The following is an 18826-nucleotide window of genomic DNA, read 5'->3' as shown; positions in this document are numbered from 1 at the left end:
GATGAGGCATATTATAAAAGGATATCCAATGGACTTAGTCCCTAAGTTATCCTAGAGTACTTATAGGGATCTTCCCATCGAGATTAATTACTTGTCATCAAAGGTTTGCAAGAAGCACATCTAGTTCTTCTTTAGTGTTGTAGTAAGGTTATTGTGAGAATCCGTGCGGGTGTGTGTTTAGTCCCACATTAGTTACTCGTTGAGGAGATGTTGGCAACTTATACATAACTAAAATATCCAAAGAATACTTTTTGGCTAGCCTTTTTGGATGAAATTTTGGGTTATGATAAATGATATCAGAGCGAACTCAACCCATAGCTTGTGTGGACTAGAGGACATCTCATAGCCTATATAGACTAAAGGATACTGCAACACAGGTTCATTAAAGCTGACCACGGGCCGATCGTAGTACTTATGATTAGATTTGAATGGATTTGAACTCCTAGCTTGACGAAGACGTGAGGCCTTGAACGGGGGAAGTATGTGAGAATCCGTATAAGCATGTGTTTAGTTCCATATTGGTTATTCGCCGTAGAGATCTTGGATACTTATACAGGATTAAAGAATCCAAAGAATACCTCCTAGTTAGCCTTTTTGGGTAAAGTCCTAGATTGTGACAGTTATGACATCAAAAAATAATGTCTTGATCTTTCTATGAGTCATTTTATTGTCCCTTAATTTTTAGAACTCTCATGTACAAATTTGGCCACTCTCTCCCTTAAATACAACGGGAGGTGATGCTTTCTAGAGCCTTGCGGGAAGTTCCCAAGTCCAGCATTCCGTGATGATCGGAGATGAAGAGCCGAGGCCGATTTGTGGATTATAAGGCAAATAAAAGTCTAAAAGGTTACATTAATTTAGAATAAAAATCAGTTGTCAATTTCTTCAAAAACAAAAAGTAAAAGAATCAGAAGTTTTCTGCTATTTAACAACTTCTTTCTTTTATAACAACTAGGACCGGGTAGCCTGAACTTTATTATTATTCTTCTTCTTGTTATTTTTCCAAGGAAAGGATAGAAACGTTGATTAATAGTTCAATGAGATCATGAATTGTTGTGAAGGCATGACTTGAAACTAGATCTTTTGCATCAATACTAAAACACTTTACCAATTCAGTCCATTGACAGTTGTTTGCCATTTAACAGTTAGAATTTATGACAAGTTAATCATAAATTTACCCTAATCCTTTTTTAATTTCAAATATGCACAAGATAAGATACAAGTGCATACAAAATAATCTTAACTGTGTATAAATAGGCAAATTGTGCACGTAGGAATGAATATGTGCTAAACAAGGCACAAGTACACACATAGGAAGGGCTGAGGCAAATGAAACATGGCCAAAAATTAATCACTAATTTACAATCAAACCAAGGGGTAAAAAATAATTTTTCCATTTTACATTTGGAAAATCCAAATTACAATATTAAACTAGACAAACAATGATCATTATTTTTCTTATAATAGGCAATAACAATATTGGCAGGGTTCAAGTATATGAGATGTTAAAGACTCCATTGAGAGCTTGCTCCCATGAGGTCGAGGTTTCAAACTTCGGTTAGAGTTAGCCTCCAAAGGTGGGAAATAGTCCCTTGTAGTCTAAAAAAACAAAAAACTACACTAGTTTGCGATCCAAATAGGTTGATTGTATGGCATGGACAAAATAGAAAATTTATGTGAATCACATCAACACGCAATTGTATCACATAAAACAGAGCTGATCTGGCATCCGGATCAATATATAATGTGTTAGAGATTTTAAAACTTTGACACAAACATGATCATGACCCAAACTTCGGCTATCAGATCAAATATACAATGCATGTATTCAGTTCCAAACCTCCAATTCTAATAAAATGATACAAATACTCATATACACTCATTCTAGAAACAAATGGTAATGAATAACTAAGATAAAATATACATAAAGGTGATGGACAGCTCTCATTCCCATTTGGTTCGAATTTTGTTGGTGTGCTTGAAATCATAGGCTAAAGCTACGGTACCATCCATTCTTTTCAGAACAAATCTTTCCACCAACACATAGCAACCAAACTTCTTCCATCCATTCTCTCCTTCACACACCTCTGACCTTTCCACTCTTTCCACATTCTCTTCACCACCAATCCACCCACCTCTTTCTTCCTCCCACCGCATCCTCTCCCATATAGCTAGACTCAAACCCAAACCCTGGTCTCCGGAGTTGACAGGCTTCAACCACATGATTCCATCGACCACCTCTCTTCTGTCTTGGATTATTTCACTACCGTTCAACAATGCCGTGTGCCTTCTAACACCAACACTTAGTTCCACTGCGTTTCCTTCCTTGCCATTATTCTCACAGCTATAGATCTCCTCCCAGAATCGCTGGAGAGTCATGTTATAGAACATGGATCTTTTCATTTGGTCTTTTAATCGGTCGCCTTCCTTTATGAACATAAAAGGGCAGTACCACTTCCCCACAACAATGGCAGGAGAGCGTTGTGTAGAAATCTGGAAGTCTAGATCAGGCAACTTATTCCTAAGAGACACATCAAGGCCTCGAGCTTCGGGTAAGTGGTAATTAGTTGATTCCGAAGTGTAGGCCTGCCAACCTTTCCTTCTAAGATATTGTGGGGGAATTCCATCAGAAGCTACTGCCTTGGCGTGGAACTTATTTCTCTGACAGATGATCTCCACTTGTTGATGAATATTTCTGTGATCTAAAGGACTTGATGCGACATCATTAGCAAATGAGCAAAAACAACATGTGGTCATATCCTCCTCTCTCGAACATGTTGCAGCTTTCCTGCAAATTTCCATCAAAACATACAAGATTATTATATTCTCTTGTGTTATTGTTTCCTCAGCAACAATAAGAATAATGATAATATGGATAGATCTCCCTCCATTTCTCTTCAAATCGATAGATAGATAGATAGATAAAATAAAAACCTCCAGGATAATGAATGCAATAGGTTGGATAGCTATGTTTCTCTCTAACTCTGAAGGAAGCTATTGATAATAAAACTGGACAAAAAGAAAGGCGAGAAGCAGCGCATACGATCTACATGTGAATAGAGCTTTAGGTTGAAGATTTACCCTTTGTTTCTTCCATCTTCTCTGATGACATAGTACCTATTTGATGATAATGGCTGGCCTGTGACTGGAATGAAGAAGACATCATCTCTGGAGGTGTGGGTCGTACTATGACTCTGGCCACCTCCAGCATGGTGTTGGGTGGTGGTATATCGAACTTTAATCTTGGTATTTTGAGGGAATGGGAGGCTATAAATCCTCGAATCTTTGCATAGTCCCCAGCAGCATACTTGTTCGCTCTCAGCCTCCTCATCTTTGATCACGAGAATACCCGAACTGGGACCTTCTGGCGGGTGATCAAAGACAGCATTGGGGTTGTTATAGTAATGGGAGAGAGGCCTGGTCACATACATTGTTCTAAGATAATGCTTATATGGTGTAAGGTGTGTCTGCTGTCGTTTTATCCTTGGTGCCTATATATAAAGGATGATGGAGTTGTGCAACATCCATACGACTCTAGGGGAGGAATTTTCCTCATGGGAAAGAGGCTTGCACTTGCACGGATAGTTTGACAAGGCTTTTGTGGGATGGACTGAGAGAGGTTAAGAGAAGAGGTCTACGTGGGAAGAGAAATCTTCTACATAGAAAAAAAAAAGAAAAAAAACAGAGAAATCTTCAATTGTTTCTTCCCGGACTTCAATGAGAAGTCATTTGTCTAAGCGCGTCTGAAGAAAAGTCTATCGTAAGCCGACTAGTTGTACTTGGTCACCGCTTTGATTCCCAAACAATTCCGTGCGGAGGTAGTGTTTTGACTGGGCTGCGCGTAGGGCTCTAAACGAGCCGAGACCGAGCCTAGGAGAGCTCGGCTCGGCTCGTTTCACAGAAGCTCGGGCTCGAGCTCGGTAATAAGCTCTGTATTGGGCTCGAGCTCGAGCTTACTTGGCAAAGTAAAGGCTCGGGCTTGAGCTCGTAAAGCTCGTTTCAATTACGGGCTCCAGAACGAGCCCGAGCTCGAGCTCGGGTCGGACTCGATAACAAGCTATTTTTCTCTATGCGGTCAGATTTTTATGAATTATGGTGCTGAAATAAAATCTTTCAGCAGGAGACTAGAGCTCGTTGGGGCTCGTGAGCTGCTCGGGCTCGAACTCGGGTGTAAACGAGCCTCATATTGGGCTCGGGCTCAGGCTCGTTTGACTAACGAGCCGAGCCCGAGCCGGGCTTTTACCGAGCCAAGCCCAAGCCAAGCCCGAGCCGAGCCCGAGCAGCTCGGCTCATTAACAGCCCTAGCTGCGCGGCCGTCTTTGGTGCAGTTCTACGAATTGGAGTGCAATGGCCAGTTGTTTAATGTGGAACTACTATTTTTCAGATACTTATATTATTTTGGATAAAAAAATTAAATAAATTACTATTTTTGGAAAAATATTATTTTATTAAGAGACACGATGAGCGTGAAAAATATAATTCAACAAATAGATTTTATCTTTTCTATGTTATTATACGTATATAAGGTAAGAAAGGGGGCATTACAATTTTAAAATGGCTATTGTTCTAAAACGTGGCTGCAGTCACTGAGACCTTCCTTTGAATCTGTTCTCGTAAGTAGTTATTGCGAAAAAAGCGTTATCTGTCCCAAGTCTTCTGGCTGATAACTATTATAACTGTTGTTTTATTTTTCGTTTACTTTATTTTTATTTTATTTTGAGAAAAACGGTTATAGTACCACAAATATGTTCATAAATAATGCAACTATTTTTTGAAAAAAATATGAGAATATCCTTCTAAGTTTAGGCTATTTATATTTCGACCTTAAAGATTTATAAAATATCAATTAGCTATCAAAGCTTCAAATTCGTTGCAATATGGTTCGGTCGTCTATCTCTATTATAAAATATTATTACGTGACGGTTGCTTGATAATTGAAAAAATTACAGCAACAATATCCTTTCAAGTTTGAGCTATTTATACTTAGACATCAAAAATTTAAAAATATCAATTAGTCACCAAAACTTTAAATTTATCGCAATATGGCCCAGTCGTTTGTCTCGATCTTAATACCGTTAACTAAGCAAAAAAAAGACAAAAATATTCTTGATTTAGAAAAGTTGTCCTTTGTTAATCATCAACCTGCACAAAATATCAAAGTGCTCCATCCTTAGTAATTTATCCATCGGTATAGATCTTAAAGCATTCTATTCTCTATCATCCATACACCTACATAGATCTCAAAGCACCTAATTCTCTAGCATTCATCCATCTGCATAAATTTTACAGCACTTCTTTCATTGTCTCATTATGTGCCAGTACAAATCTCATCCCCAATCATCATCCACTTGCATAGCTCTTAAAGAGCTCTATTCATTGTCAACCATCCACCTGCATAGATCTCAAAGCGCTCCATCTATAATCCATTTGCTTTTACAAATCTCAAAACACTTCATCTATGATTCATTTGCCTAATTGCCTGCATAGATATTAAAGCGCTTCATTTTTTATTATCCATTCGGCTACATAAATATCAGATAATAGAGCATTTTGAGATCTATACAGGTAGATGGATGATAAAAAATGGAGCATTTTGAGATCCATGCATAAGGATGGAAGATAGAATATGAAGTGCTTTGAGATCTATGTAGGTGGATAGATGATAGAGGAAAAATATCTTTGAGAATTGTATAGGTGGATGAATGATAGAGGAAGGAGTGCTTTGAGATTTGTGACGGTGGATGGATGATAGAAGATAGAGTGTTTTGAGATCTATGCAGATGGATGAATGATAGGGGTAGTAAATCACGATGTTCATTTAGAAAGTTATTTAGAAAGTCACTACTACTTTAAATTGGTTGGACTTTAGAGTGAGTGTTCGACATCATCTCGAAGAATTCAATGACAATGGAATCAAGTTCATTACTCACCAGTGGACAAGAGAGGTACTTTCTCTTGGATGTCAGATATCAGAAAGAGCAATAGATAGAGATAAACAAGTGGTTCAACGACTTCACGATATTCGTTTAGAAAGTCACTACTACTTTAACTTGGTTAGACTTTATAGTGAGTGTTCGATATCATCTCGAAGAATTCACTGGCAATGGAATTGAGTTCAATACTCACCAGTGGACAGGAGTGGTGCCTTCTCTTGGACGTCGGATATCAGAAAGAGCAATAAATAGAGATAAACAAGTGGTTCGATGACTTTATGATGTTCGTTTACAAAGTCACTACTACTTTAAATTGGTTACACTATAGAGTGAGGGTTAAGCATTGTCATGCCCCAAGCCCGGAGCCCGGCAAATGTCGCACGCCCACACAGCGGGCCGCACAGGCGGGCAAGGTAGTAGATCATATCAAAGCAATCACAGATGTTTAAATATGACACAATTATTTAAGTTATTCAAAGCAGTCTTACAAAGATTCAAAATAGCAAATGACAACATAATTCAAATGTCTAAGCTAATCTAACTGAAATGCCAATAACTGAAGGAATCATCGAAAAATCTAACGCACTCCCCAATCCCGTGCGATCAAGCTTCTGGATTAAAAAAATAGAAAAAATAAGATAATGAGCTATACCAGCCCAGTAAGTAACAAAATATCCCACAGTGGGGTCAAAACATATCAGATCAAATACAAAACAATGACTGTAAATAAATCACAAATAATATCATTTTGCTCTTTTCAAAACTTATTATCATTTTTACCAAAAACTCTGCTATCATAATCCCAACATAATAGGCTACGGCCACATAACCCAGTGGCATGGATTGCACAAAGTGCCAAAAACCACTATTGCTAGTCACCGGTGGCAACGGTGTCCAAAAGTCACTATTCTAATCACCGATGGCGCGGTGTCGAAATCGGTTCCTCATAGATTACAAGTCGACAGGTCCAACATATAATCCCCATTGGCGGGGCCAGAACAGAATAGAATAGGTCATAACCATGTTGAGAATGCATATATACAAAAATAGATTTTATAAATTGTCTAGTCATATTTTACGGATTTCAGAGCATATAACATGATTTTTAAATAAAATTTAACATGCATGACCCATTTTACTGAATACAAAATATATGTCAAAACTTAATGAGTTTATCAAATAATTTGGAAATCACACTTGAAGTATTAAGTTACTTACCTCTTCTCGCTTAACTTCTACTTCAGGTAGGCGGATCAGGTTCACCTGTTTAAATTTAATTAATTTTTTTTGTTAATTTCGGGGCTAAGCAAAACTAAAAATAATACTATTAGACACGACCCAACAGGGCCCAGAGTTGGCCCATAATGGGCACGGCCCGATAGGACCTACATCGGATACGGCCCAATGGCCCGCGTAGACCCAGCCCAATAGGGCCCCCAAATTTGGCCTCTAAATGGATTATTTATGCAATAAAATTTATTGCAGGGACTAATACTTAACTACAGGGTACTGTTCTATAATAAAACTTGAGTAAAGGGACCAACCAAATATATTTGAGAACCTTTATGTAATAAATCTTTCTTATAGGGATCAAACATAAATTACAGAAGCCTCTTTTGTGAACTCATATACTGTCAAGGGCTTAACTACAAAATTCTATTTATTGGCCAAACAGATTTGGGTTTCGGGTTTCGGATTTCGGGTTCCAGATTTCGGGTTACGAATTCCGAATTTCGGGTTTTCAGGCTTTTGGGTTTTCGGATTTAAACTAGGCCCAAGTTGGGCCAAGAGTGAACTGGGCCCAAACTTGGCCTAGTTCGGCCCACGATGGGCCTTCTCCCTCACCGAACTCCCCATGGACAGGGGAGATGGAAGAACGGGAGAGGAAGGGGAAGATGGAAGGGAGATTTGGTGGGGTGGCCGGCTTAGGTGGCTAGGGGCCGTCGCCCGGTCGACGGCTAACCCTTCGGCCTCCGGCCTCGCCCCCCTCGGGGGGATATCCGGTGAATAAGTCTACCTAGAAGGGGGGAAGTGCTTTCTACACGGGCCGAACGCAGTGGCGGCCGGCGGCTGCTGCAGTGGCCGGGGTTGAGAAGAAATCGAGAAGATCTCGGTTTATGGGGCAGAAACAGAAAATCTAAAGGCTTTTTTGGCAAGAGAACGAAGACAAGGAGGAGGAAGACTCACCGGCGATGGCGAAGAGGAGGTATCTCAACGGGGGATGGCTCGGTCCGGCAGCTAGTAGCAGCGGCCGCGCTCGGAACCGAGAGGATGGATCACGGAACAGGGGAAGGCCGCAAAGGGGATTCGGACGGCGCTCGGCTGGGAGAGCTCACCGGTCACCAGACAAAGGAGGAGGAGGAAGGAAGGGGAGGAGAGGAGAGGAGAGGAAGAGGCTCGGAGGTGACCCTAGGGGGAAGGAAGGATGGGAATTTTATAGCCCCCATCGTAACGACTCTCCGCTGCAAAGATCGCGGCAGTCGAGCGAAATCCGCGGCCACGGATTGGCCGCGAATTGACTGGAGGAGAGTGCTGCCGGATGCCTGCGGCGCCTTCGCCCTAATTGCACCTGAAGGAGCCGGAGAGGATTGCAATCGCGATCCTCTACTCTAGCTCCTTCCAAAAACGAGCATGGGGCTGAGTCGGCTAGGGCTGCCGACTTTAGCTTCGTATTACACATTCTCTCTTTCTTAAGAAAATTTCGTCTCGAAATTTAACATACTTTAGTTTGCACAAAGGTCTGGTGTCAACTACTGTGGCAATATACGCAATACTGCCCTTTCTAAGTAGCCGCTTAATTTGCATAGCAGATACAACTCAAGAGGAAGTATAAGCACCATTACCTATGATTCTATGAAGTTGAATTCAGTGTCTCCAAGGATCTGGAAGTTTACCCCTTTTTTTTCTTTCATGGCAGCTAATGGTAGCAAAGTGTTACGCCGACCAGTCTATACCAAGAATTATATCGAAGTCATGCATATTTATAACTATCAAATCAGCAGTCAAGTCTCTATTTACTATTTGAATCGGACAAGTATTGCATATCTGTTTAATAATCATCCCACTCCCAGCAGGGGTACTAATATGCAAATCATACTCTAACGGCACACAAGACAGGTCATGTTTTCGCGCAAATGTAGATGACACAAAAAAATGTGTAGCACCAGAATCAAACAATATATGATCATAAACAGAAGCAACTGGTAAGGTACCTGACGCCACAGTGTTGGATGCCTGAGCATCCTGCTGAGTTAGTGCATAAATATGACCCCGTGTGTGCGGTCTCCCTCCTGTCTGCTGCTTAGGAGAAGAAGGCTGAACCGACTGAACCGAAGCAGGAGAACCTTGCACTTGCTGGGTCCTTGTAGCTTGAGGCCTCTGAACTGATTGGAAGTCCTGTTGAAGACACTCAGCTATCTTATGACCCTGCTGGCTGCATTTGAAGCAGGCATCGGAATCGTCTACAGTGTTCAGTCTTATGCATACCACCACAAGCATCACACTTAGGCTTGTCTTGTTGATGCTAAGTAGCCTTCTCATAGAATCCCTGCTCCTCTGATTGCCAGGGCTAGTTATGAGATTTTGCAGTCTTGCTGGAATTCTGTCCACTATGAGTATCATCATCCCTGCTCCTCTTCTTTTGTATTCTATCTTTTGTATCTTTTGTTTCCTTCTAGACAATTTCCAGATTCTTGGCCCTGTCTACTAGATCATCATAGTTTGTTGAGTGTACTACGGCCAAACCCCGACGTAAGTGAGGCTTCAATCCTTCTTCAAATCTCCTCATTCTGGACTCTGCATCCATAACGAGGGTGGGAGCAAACCGAGATAGCCTGTCAAACTCTGCCTCATACTCATCCACAGTCATAGTTCCTTGATTCAGGTTGAGAAATTTCCTCTCTAGCTCTCTCAGGTGACTAGAGGGGAAATACTTAGAGTAGAAGGCTGTACGAAATCTCTTCCAGATAACTGCCTTATGCTCGTGTGCCAATGTGCGCTCCACTGACTTCCACCAATGATGAGCTCGGTCCTGAAGCATATAGATGGCAAATTTGACATTCTCTTCTTCAGTGCATTCCATTACCCTGAAGGCTTTCTTCATTTTATCTATCCAAGCTTCGGCCTCTTGAGGACTAGTGGTGCCTCTTCCAGATAACTGCCTTATGCTCGTGTGCCAATGTGCGCTCCACTGACTTCCACCAATGATGAGCTCGGTCCTGAAGCATATAGATGGCAAATCTGACATTCTCTTCTTCAGTGCATTCCATTACCCTGAAGGCTTTCTTCATTTTATCTATCCAAGCTTCGGCCTCTTGAGGATTAGTGGTGCCTTTAAAAGCCGAAGGAGCCATTTTCTTGAATTCTGCTACACTCCTTTGCTCAGGAGGAACAACATCCTGCTGAACTAGTTGCTGAGGTTGTTGCCTCTATTGGCGTACTAGCCCTACGACCTCCTCAATCAGTTCGAGCACCCGAGTTTGATTCCTAGCGACAGTTTCCAGAGTCATTGTTGATTGACCCTGGGGCCCTGAGCTTTGCGATGCCTCGGCCACTTGGTTAGTACGGACTCTACCCCGAGAGCCCCCAGCCATCTGATTCAGACTACGGATATGGCGAGGCTGCATTCTAATTCAGTGAAAATATACAAATGTCATAAAATTATCCAAACAAAATAATACGAAATAGTTAGCAAAAACAATGAACATTATGCCCTCGTCTAGTTCCTACCATCTTTAAACCTTTCCGACGAATCCTAGGAATCCTAAAACTTAGGCTCAAATATGACTATTTCAATTACGATTCCTAGTGATCTTAACCTAAGCTCTGATACCACCAAATCTGTCACGCCCCAAGCCTGGAGTGCAGCAGACGCCGCACGCCCGCACGGCGGACCGTACAGACGTGCAAGGCAGCAGATTATATCAAAGTAATCACAAATGTTTAAAGATGACATAATTATTTAAGTTATTCCAAGCAGTCTTACAAAGATTCAAAATAGCAAATGACAATATGGTTCAAATGTCCAAGTTAATCTAACTAAAATGCCAATAACTGAAAAAATCATCGAAAAATCTAACGCACTCTCCAATCCCGTGCGATCAAGCCTCTGGATCTGAAAAATAGAAAAAATAAGATAATGAGCTACACTAGCCCAGTAAGCAACAAAATACCCCAGAGTGGGATCAAAGCATATCAGATCAAATACAAAATAATGACTGGAAATAAATCACAAATAACATCGTTTTGCTCTTTTCAAAACTTATTATCATTTTTACCAAAAACTCTGCTATCATAATCCCAATATAATAGGCTACGGCCACGTAACCCAGTGGCATTGATTGCACAAAGTGCCAAAAACCACTATTGTTAGTCACCGATGGCAACGGTGTCCAAAAACCACTATTCTAATCATCGGTGGCGCGGTGTCGAAACCGGTTCCTCACAAATTACAAGTCGACAGGTCCAACGCATAATCCCTATTGGCGAGGCCAGAATAGAACAGAATAGGTCATAGCCATGCTGAGAATGCATATATACAAAAATAATTTTATAAACTGTCCAGTCATATTTTACGGATTTCAAAGCATATAACATGATTTTCAAATAAAATTTAACATGCCTGACCTATTTTACTGAATACAAAAAATATGTCAAAACTTAATCAGTTTATCAAATAATTTGAAAATCACACTTGAAGCATTAATTTACTTACCTCTTCTCGCTTAACTCCTACTTCAGGTAGGCGGATCAGGTTCATCTGTTTAAATTTAATTAATTTCTTTGTTAATTTCGGAGCTAGGCAAAACTAAAAATAATACTATTGGACACGGCCCAATAAGGCCCAGAGTTGGCCCATAATGGGCATGGTCCGATAAGGCCTGCATCGGATACGGCCCAATGGGCCCGCGTAGACCCGGCTCAATAGGGCCCCCAAAGTTGGCCTCTAAATGGATTATTTATGTAATAAAATTTATTGTAGAGACTAATACTTAACTATAGGGTATTGTTCTATAATATAACTTAAGTAAAGGGACCAACCAAATATATTTGAGGACCTTTATGTAATAAAACTTTCTTATAGGGATCAAATATAAATTGTAGAAGACTCTTTTGTGAACTCATATACTGTCAAGGGCTTAACTGCAAAATTCAATTTATTGGCCAAATAGGTTTGGATTTCGGGTTCGGGTTTCGGATTCCAAATTTTGGGTTCCAGATTCCGGATTTCGAATTTTCGGGTTTGAACTCGGCCCAAACTTAGCCCAGTTCAGCCTGCGATGGGCCTTCTCCCTCACCGAACTCCCCATGGACTGGGGAGATGGAAGAACGGGAGAGGAAGGGGAAGAGGGAAGGGAGATCCGGCGGGGTGGCTGTCCTAGGTGGTCAGGGGTCGTCGCCCGATCGACGGCCAGCCGATCGCAGTGGTGGCCGGCGGCTGCTACGGTGGCCGGGGTCGAGAAACAACCAAGAAGATCCCGGTTTATGGGGCAGAAACTGAAAATCTAAAGACTTACGTGGCAAGAGAATGAAGACAAGGAGGAGAGACTCACCGGCGGTGGCGAAGAGGAGGTATCTCAACCGAGGATGGCTTGGTCCGGCGGCTAGCGGCGCTCGGAACCGAGGGGATGGATCACAGAACAGGGGAAGGCCGCGAAGGGGATTCAGACGACTTTTGGCCGGGAGAGCTCGCCGGTCACCAGACAAAGGAGGAGGAGGAAGGAATGGGAGGAAAGGAGAGGAGTGGAAGAGGCTCGGAGGTGACCCTAGGGGGAAGGAAGGTTGGGGGTTTTATAACCCCCATTGTAACGGCTCTCCGCCGCGAAGATCGCGGCGGTCAAGCGAAATCCGCGACCGCAGATTAGCCGCGGATTGACTGGAGGGGGGTGCTGCGGGATGCCACGGCGCCTTCGCCCTGATTACACCCAAAGGAGTCGGAGAGGATCGCAATCACGATCCTCTGCTCTAGCTCCTTCCAAAAACGAGCATGGGGCTAAGTTGGCTGGGGCTGCCGACTTTAGCCCCGTATCTCACAGGCATCATCTCGAGGAATTCCGTGGCAAAAGAATTGAGTTCATTACTCACCAGTGGACAAGAGAGGTGCCTTCTCTTGGATGCCCTATATCAGAAAGAGCAATAAATAGAGATAAACAAGTGGTTCAACGACTTCACAATGTTCGTTTAGAAATTCACCACGACTTTAAATTGGTTAGATTTTAGAGTGAGTGCTCGACAGCATCTCAAAGAATTCAGTGGCAATGGAATTGTGTTCATTATGGCTGATTAAAAGTTTTTAAATTTTTAGAATCTAGATATAAATGGCCTAAATTTGGAAACGTGTTTTTTTTTTTTATTTTTTTTAATGTTTTACAAGAGAGTGCAACCATTGGGCTATTGTTCTTTTGTTGCACGATGCAGTATTTTTCATTCCTCGTAAAGACACTGCTTACCACCAAGGCAGTGACTCAGTTGGAATGGGACGATTGCTTCCAACCAAATGGTTCCAGATTCGAAATGCGCAGGTGTCGATTAAATTTGGAGACCGGATGCCCTACGTCTGAACATAGGGTCTGAAAGCGTTACTGGTCGGCTGGTACCAAGGTGGCGCCGGGGTGACGTACTCACCTGTGAGGGGTTGCCACATAGGTGGGGCCGCCCGTAAGATGGGGAGCGTATGAGAAATATAAATATGTCTCTACCTCCGAGGAGGTAGAAGGGTGCTTTCTACTCATATCGGACATATCCCAGTGGGAGAGGGGCCCAGTGTGGGGTTACTAAGCAGGGAGAATTTCGTCCCCCCTCCCCACCTTTTTTTAAAAAAAATAAAAAATAAATAAATAAATAAATAAAGACACTACTTCATCATGTGCCAATAATAATAAAAAAGGGACACTGCTTCATCGTGAGCCATGCGCTGATGCAGACGAACAGCATGTCATTCACTCAGTCATTTTATTTAATTTCAGATAAAACCATGAGAACACCACTCACAGCCCAAGCATTCACTGGCATTACACGGTTGCACATAAAATAACACACCAGCAGCATTAGAACACAAGGAAAAGTCTTTTTTTTTTTTATGAAAAACTCAAGGAATACTTGTGATGGTACAAATCCATGAACCACATAAAACTGACCTAGTTTTAGATTGCATCCCACACTCTTTGACACCCTTTAATTTGTTTACTTTTCTTTGGCATATCTGACTCTACAATATAGTTTTCACAAAAAAAAGAAAAAAAAGAAAAAGAAACCTCTACTCCCATTTGGTCCGAACCTTAGTGGCATGCCTAAATTCTAAAGATAACGCCAAGCTCCCATCCATCCTCCAGAAAGCAATCCTCTCCACCAACACATAACAAGCAAACTTCCCCCACGCACTCTTCCCTTCATACTCCTCCATCCCCACAATCCTCTCCACCTCTTCATCACCAACCCATCCTCTCCTGTTCTCCTCCCATCTAATCCTCTCCCATATTGCCAAGCTCAGCCCCACCCCCTTTCTGTTGGAGTCGAGAGGCTTTAACCATATCATCCCATCCCCGTGGGACTTATTGTCCTGCACTACTTCTTTACCATCCAAGAAAAACATCTCGCTTGCTGTGAGAGCGTTTACTTCCACGATCTTCTCTTTGCCATCTTGATTCTCGCACGCATATACTTCTTCCCAGAATTGCTCAAGAGTCACCTCATAGAACATGGAACGCTTCATTTGTTTTCCCAACCCCCTCTCTTCCTTCACGAAGATAAATGGACAGTACCACCTCCCAATTACAACCTTCGGAGTCTCTTGAGTAGATATTGGAAAGTTCAAACTGGGGAAACGTGCATGAAGGGCTACGTCGAGTCCCAATGCCTCATCCAACTTATAATTCTTAGGCTTTGAAGCGTAAACCTTCCAATACTTCCTTCCTAGTAACCATGGGGGGATCCCATCCGGAGCAACAGACTTGGCGTGAAATCTACCATTCTTGCACTCAATCTCCATTTGTTGGTAAATGTCTCCGTGGTCGAAAGCTCTTGGTTTCGCAGCATTTGTGCCATTGCATGAACAACAAATGCTCATTTCCTCTTTAGAACACGCATAAGCTTTCCTACAAATTCCATTTGAAGCAGGAAACAACTAATCCTTGTCCAAATAAAACTTCATTAAAAAAAAAAGAAAAAGAAAATTGGAGATGGATGAGGGATGTTACCCTTTGTTTCTTCCTCCGGCGATGATAACATAATATCGGTTGGAAGAGAGTGGTTGGTTGATGACTGGGATGAAGACGACAACAGCGCTTTTAGGCTTCAGTGTCTCTCCTTCTTGTGGACAGTGTTTGATTGTGAGGATCCTGTCCTGGGGGAATGGAAGATCTCGGAGTTGACTTTCTTTACGTTGCACCCAGCAGCTTGGAGCTCCAGCCTCGGGTTCTTGGTCTTCAAGCACGAGATAACCAGAGTTGGGACCATGGACAGATGGTTGTTGGAAGGCATTTCCAGGAGAATGCTTCAAGACAGATAGTGACCTTGTTGTATACATCTCTCGCCTTCTTGCGTAGAGTAGTTCAGGTTTAGAAAAGATGGAGTAAGGCTTATATAGCTAGAAATACGCGTACTTATAGACGTTTTGGCCTTTGACTCAAACCAAAGTTCACGAACTTTCCCTCCTTGGCTTGGTTAGACTACTCAACTCGTTTGCGCGTCTTGCAGTTCTAGAACCAAGAGACCTGTTCAAATGAAAGTGCTAATCCGGTTATGCCCCCACCTTCCGAGGGGCTTGACTTCTAAAACTGCGTTTAGAAACCATGCAAGTTAATTGGCTTCGGTGTTCGACGAAATTCTCTAAGATGATGCGTGTAAGCTTCAACTTTTAAGGTTTCTCTAGCTGATGTTTGAAACTAGCCACAGGTTTGAATAAATTATCCAGTTATTCCTCAACGTTGACTCCGTTAATCTTATAATTAAACACAATAATTTATATTGTTTATTCACTTTGACAGTATCAATGGAAGAACCAGTGCACTTCAAAGGAATAATAGAAGAATGAAACAAGTCAAACACTTGAGGAAACAGATCCCAAGGTTTTAATCTGGATATTTCTTCACAAGCAAGAGTGCAATCGTTGGGCTACCATACATACTCTCTAGTTTACCCCATCGTATGCCCCAACCCCCTTTTTTGAGCCACTAGGGATTAAATGGAAAATAAAGTCCTTAATAAACCATCTACCCTGATCACAAAACCTGATTTGGTGCTCATTTATACGAATGGATGACATTAAAAAATTAATTAGTAAACATTAGTGTATATATAGAGAAGACCAGAGTGGTTAGTACGTTTATACTCTCTTTAAAGTACTTCTAAGGAACACACGAGAATATACCATCAAACGCTTATGAGTTATGAGAGGAACTCATAAAACTGAAACTAGGGAGGAGACAGGCCTCCTCGAGAACTTTGTGACATGAAAGCAGGATACTGGAGATGAGGAAAGAGCTGGCAAAGAGATCAAGTGAGGTGGAGTTGGAATGCTGGAATTTTATAAACTTTTAGAGAACTAAAGTAAAATTTTTATATTTGAAGAGACTAGTAAATTTTCTTAATTGTTACTTAATTATGTTGCACTACTCCCATCATGCCGCATGCCGAGACTAGCCCAAACTTGATGTAAAGAAATTTGTGAATGGCACCCTACTGAAAATAGATGTTGCAGATATGTCCTTTGTGTTGAGTTTGAATTTTGAAAGTTTAAACTTGGACACAAGGATAATTTACTAGAAGCATCATGTTGAAAAGAAATACTACATACAAATTTACTGAGTTTGAACTAGTCCTCGCCGGGGAGTGCCGGAATTAGTAGTTCAATCCTAGTATAATCATTTCTGCACATAACTGCCTGACAGAAAATATTACAGCGTCTCCTCTTCTACATTGAGTTTGAGCTAGTTCCAGAAGTCAAATAAACTATAAGGAATAGCTCAGAAACTCAATGTAAGTAGTAATTGCATAAAGCCATACAATCAATTAATATCACACTTTAGAGCCTGCTCGGAAAATCCAGCAGAATTGGGCTCAATTTCTTGCTATATTCGTGGAACGAGAAGCCTATTTGGATATAGCCTATATTAATGCAACACCCTTATGGCCCGGGTCCTGTGGAATTAAAATGAAATGACCTCCATAGGTCTTTGTCTCTTTTTGGGAACCAACAGACCTACAGGCTGGAGTTTATGCGAGGAATTAGATGGGCGCTTAGAAGACTGTGGGCTAGGTGGGTGTAGATTAAATTACAGACTTAAATGACCGATATTTATAACTAATGAGCTAGAGAGCAAGTAGAGAGACAGGCCTCTTTTTTAATATGTGGTTGTTAAAAAATATATTTAAGCTATGCCAAGTTGCTCAATCTGGTTTCTTTGCGAATCTTTTCAATTGCTTACTAGATCAGGCTCAAGTTTTTCTTCTTTTTTTTTTGGAGGGGATGGGGGAAGTCTTTCTTGCTTTAAAAGTCGCAAAAATACCTTTTTTATTAAAGCAATACCAAATTCTTTAAGTTCTGAATTTGGCTAAGACCGACCTGCCAAAGCCCTAATTCTACATTTTTATCTCAAATGGAATTTTTCATAGAATAATTATATAAATACATGATCAAAAGCTTCCGATTAAAAACTATTGAGACACGGTGTCCCTGATCTTCAGTGAATAACAATGAAAACCAAGCTAAGGATTGCCACAAAGCTGACCTGAGACTAGGGCTGCCCATAAACGAAGTCAAGAACATACAAAATTTAAATCATTAAAACAACTAAATACAACCACTAAGGTGGTAGCCCAGTTGGAACGGAGTGTTTGCTTCCAACCAAGTGGTTCCAGGTTCGAAACGCGTGGGCGTCGATTAAATTCGGGGACCGGATGCCCCATGCCTGGACACGGGGTCTGGAAGCGCTACTGGTCGGCTGGTAGCCTGGGTGGTGCCAGGTGTGACGTACTCACACGGAGGGTCGGGTCGGATAACTGAGCCGGCCCACGGGTGGGGAGGGTATGAGTAAAATAGGTCAGGGTGCCCAACACACGACTCGGTCTACCCGCATCGAACATTCTCCTGGCGGGGTGGGGGCCCAGTGGTCGGGGCTGCTACGCGGGGGTGGGCTTGTCCCTTCCTCCCCCCTTCTCCTTTTATTTACCAAAAAAAAAAAAAAAAACTAAATACAAGATTAGTAAGATGATCAAAGAGCATTCATCAAATGGGTCTCTTCAATTACCTACAACTCAACATTAGCAATCCACAACCAAATAAAAATCTTTTTTTTTTTCTGCTGAAACAGGTTCTTCATATAATACATGTACGAATACACCTAATAAAGTCAAAAAAACACTAACTCGCGGAGTGCCTGTGGTAGCTCCCCCTCTTCCGTCCAGAGAGTGTACCCTGAATGGTGAGCAGAACCATTGTTGTAAAACCCAGAATATAGCACTGCTATACAAAGGATACGGATACCCCAAAAACCTAAGAAGCAGAACCAGAACACCTCCACTACTATGAGTTCATCAGCTAGAACCATGGACAATGGCGAAACTCTGAAGTGGCTCGTCACTTTCAGGTCATATTTGGAGACTTGGGCTTTGGCTCCAACAAGCTGGTATTCTCAGGGATTAGCTCCTACTGGATTTTGGGTAATACACTGGAACATTTTCCATGGTCACCTATTTTGGAGTTTGCCAAAGTTCCTCACGGCTAGCAGAATTTACCTTTGAACGATGTGTCTTTCTGTTGTCCATTCCAATGTTTCCTACCAGCTTCAGCACCTACCGTGAGAATAGCCTAAATGGGCTGAAGCAGGCAGGCCATGCCGACTTCAGCCCAGGCCCAAAGACAAGGAGTTTCCGCTCCTTCTTCCTTGGAGCAGAAC

At 41.8% G+C, this 18826-nt stretch overlaps 4 protein-coding genes across 4 annotated transcripts; all 4 read right to left on the bottom strand.

The window, feature by feature from the left end:
• Window positions 1–1709: 1709 nt before the first annotated feature.
• On the bottom strand, window positions 1710–3441 carry LOC103722417. The gene is made up of 2 exons (XM_008812972.4): window positions 3082–3441; window positions 1710–2788 (listed from the first exon to the last, which is right to left on the bottom strand). The coding sequence occupies exons 1-2, from the start codon at window positions 3429–3431 to the stop codon at window positions 1945–1947; spliced, it is 1194 nt and encodes a 397-aa protein (XP_008811194.1). The 5' UTR covers window positions 3432–3441; the 3' UTR covers window positions 1710–1944.
• A 5426-nt stretch (window positions 3442–8867) lies between these two features.
• Window positions 8868–9557, bottom strand: LOC103722425. Its single transcript, XM_008812981.2, has one exon. The coding sequence runs from the start codon at window positions 9555–9557 to the stop codon at window positions 8868–8870; it is 690 nt and encodes a 229-aa protein (XP_008811203.2).
• Window positions 9558–9606: 49 nt separating this feature from the next.
• LOC120111773 lies at window positions 9607–10179 on the bottom strand. Its single transcript, XM_039129683.1, has one exon. It carries the CDS (start codon window positions 10177–10179, stop codon window positions 9607–9609), a length of 573 nt encoding a protein of 190 aa, XP_038985611.1.
• A 3939-nt stretch (window positions 10180–14118) lies between these two features.
• LOC103722424 lies at window positions 14119–15477 on the bottom strand. The gene is made up of 2 exons (XM_008812980.4): window positions 15128–15477; window positions 14119–15025 (listed from the first exon to the last, which is right to left on the bottom strand). The coding sequence occupies exons 1-2, from the start codon at window positions 15454–15456 to the stop codon at window positions 14188–14190; spliced, it is 1167 nt and encodes a 388-aa protein (XP_008811202.1). The 5' UTR covers window positions 15457–15477; the 3' UTR covers window positions 14119–14187.
• Between the last annotated feature and the right edge of the window lie 3349 nt (window positions 15478–18826).

The sequence above is a fragment of the Phoenix dactylifera genome, chromosome 1 (assembly GCF_009389715.1).
Source record: "Phoenix dactylifera cultivar Barhee BC4 chromosome 1, palm_55x_up_171113_PBpolish2nd_filt_p, whole genome shotgun sequence".
In the NCBI taxonomy this organism is placed as follows: domain Eukaryota; kingdom Viridiplantae; phylum Streptophyta; class Magnoliopsida; order Arecales; family Arecaceae; genus Phoenix; species Phoenix dactylifera.
Note: the sequence above shows the minus strand (reverse complement) of the source record. Positions and strands in the feature narration are given on the sequence as shown.

Coding starts and splice junctions, on each gene's coding strand:
- LOC103722417 (XM_008812972.4), bottom strand. CDS start 3,431: ATGTATGTGACCAGGCCTCTCTCCCATTACTATAACAACCCCAATGCT. Junction 2,789..3,081: donor GAAGATGGAAGAAACAAAGG/GTAAATCTTCAA, acceptor GGAAATTTGCAG/GAAAGCTGCAACATGTTCGA.
- LOC103722425 (XM_008812981.2), bottom strand. CDS start 9,557: ATGATGATACTCATAGTGGACAGAATTCCAGCAAGACTGCAAAATCTC.
- LOC120111773 (XM_039129683.1), bottom strand. CDS start 10,179: ATGTCAGATTTGCCATCTATATGCTTCAGGACCGAGCTCATCATTGGT.
- LOC103722424 (XM_008812980.4), bottom strand. CDS start 15,456: ATGTATACAACAAGGTCACTATCTGTCTTGAAGCATTCTCCTGGAAAT. Junction 15,026..15,127: donor GCCGGAGGAAGAAACAAAGG/GTAACATCCCTC, acceptor TGGAATTTGTAG/GAAAGCTTATGCGTGTTCTA.